The sequence below is a fragment of the Myotis lucifugus genome, unplaced genomic scaffold (genome assembly GCF_000147115.1).
Source record: "Myotis lucifugus unplaced genomic scaffold, Myoluc2.0 scaffold_685, whole genome shotgun sequence".
Lineage (NCBI taxonomy): Eukaryota > Metazoa > Chordata > Mammalia > Chiroptera > Vespertilionidae > Myotis > Myotis lucifugus.
The window spans coordinates 317,630-319,566 of NW_005871733.1; the positions used below are offsets into that span (position 1 = coordinate 317,630).

General features: G+C 59.8%; 1 protein-coding gene across 1 annotated transcript in view; it reads right to left on the reverse strand.

Annotated features, from left to right (window-relative positions):
- The window catches only part of LOC102429973 (cyclin-dependent kinase 20-like), an 8,399-nt gene extending 6,941 nt beyond the window's left edge, over positions 1–1,458 (reverse strand). The window contains 2 exon segments of the mRNA XM_014447597.2: positions 642–755; positions 1,147–1,458. Coding sequence (XP_014303083.1) covers positions 642–755; positions 1,147–1,221 — 189 coding nt within the window. The 5' untranslated portion in view covers positions 1,222–1,458.
- Positions 1,459–1,937: the final 479 nt, after the last annotated feature.

Here is a 1,937-nt window from a genome sequence, read left to right on the forward strand (position 1 = left end):
TGCCACAGACCCTCCCAGTCCTGTCACGGCACCAACCACACCAGCTGGGCCCTGTGGCTTCTGTCCATCTCCCTAACCACACTTAACTTCTCAAGAGCCTGGTGAGGGCCAGTTTCTTCCGTGTTGCCAGTGCCCAGCACCGGGCGGGGCCTACAAAAGGCCCCAAGGTTAAAACATCCAGACTCCTCAATCAGACCCGGTCCCAAGCCTCCACAGACAAGCTGAGCCCCCATATGCTGGTGGCTGGCCCTGCTCCCCTGGTCTGAGAGGTAGATCCCGAAACCTCCCTTGCAGAGTAGCCGAGAAAACTCAGACGGACAATGGAGGTCAAGCAGTTAACCCAGCCTGCAGAACATAGCAGGAGCTCAATAGGTGGCAGTGATCATTACCACTAGAAACCACTGGAGAGTTCTGAGAAATAAGGCGTACGTTCGTGAATGGATGGATGAGTACAGAAAGAAGTGGATGAACAAGAAAGTGAATGAGTGAGGAATGAAGTAGTTTGGTAAATGAGAGTGAATATGTGGGCAAGAACGGAAGTGAGGGTGGGGAAGCACATGAGCCAGTAGAGTGGGTGCAGGTCCCCCGAGTGGGAGTGAGCAGAGGGCGGGAGGAGGTGCCCGGCCCCCAGTCTCACTCACATACTGATTGTCCTCGATCTCCTGCAGGGCCTTGATCTCCCGCAGGGCCTGGTTGGGGATGCCATCCTCCAGCCGCCGCAGGGCCACCTTCTTGAGGGCAACGATCTCTCCAGTCTGTGCAGGACAGAACGCAGACACTGCCACCCCATGGCCCCTGGGAAGGGCTGGTGAGGGGGTGGGAAACGCGCCCTCTGGGTGGGACGCGGAGGCCCGAGGCCCTCGTGAGGATGGAGGGTGCCCCCATCCCGTCTGGAGGGAAGTCACACAGTTCAGAAGCATCCTCAGCACGCTCCTGGGGACACGTGTGGGATGCGGCGGGCCGCAATCTGGGCGCCTCTATCCCCACCCCTTAAAGGTAAAGTGATGAGCACAGGCGGCGAAGAGGAGAGAGACGGGGAGGCCGGCGCAATGGCCCACGCCTGGGTTCGGAAAACAGGTGCACCTCACAGAGAAAGGAACGGGGCCCAAGGAGGAAGGTCCGGGAGGCCCCCGGGGCCCAGCTCACCTCTATGTGCTTGGCCTTGAAGACGATGCCGTGTGCGCCCTCCCCGATGCGCCCCAGAATGCAGTACTGGTCCATCGCCCGCCCTCCGGTGCCCGGACCGGGCTGCCTAGCGACTGGGCGGCCTCCAAGCGCCGCGGGCGGGCGGCCAAGTGCAGCTGGGGACGCGCACGGGCCTCATCTGCGCTTTCCCCGAGGCCCCCGCCCCCACGCCGCAGGGCGCTTCACCCGGTGGAGGTCACCCGCGAGCGGACAACGCCAGCCGCCGAGCGCGGAGCGACAACCGCAACAGACCCCAGCCCGCCGCTGGGAGTCACCTAAGGAGATACGCAAGGCACGCCGGGAGGGCGGGGCCTGGAGGGCGGGGCTGCAGGCTTAAGGGCCGGGCCTCGGGGCCGGGAGGGCGGGGCCGCGGGCTGAAGGGCGGGGCCAAGAGACCGACAGGGCGGGGCCGAGAGGGTTAGGAGACTCCCAGCAATGATGGTGAAGGGAGAGGGCCAGGGCTGAGTGGTAGAGGGACCCTCAGTGAGGCCTCCCTTCTGGAAGGTCAAATGGCAACATACAGAGATAACTTTTTAAAAGTGCAAACTCCAAAAAGAGAAAAAAAGTACAGACTCTGACTCAGAAAATCTATGAATAAGGGCTTCTCATGAGGAAACATTTAGAGGAATTTGCAACTTGAATGATTTTAAGAAATGCATATCATCAAAGGAGGTTGACCAAAAAAACACATAACAGAAGTAGCTCTTAAATTTCTGGAAAGATGCTCAATCTCACACACAAGATAAATGCAA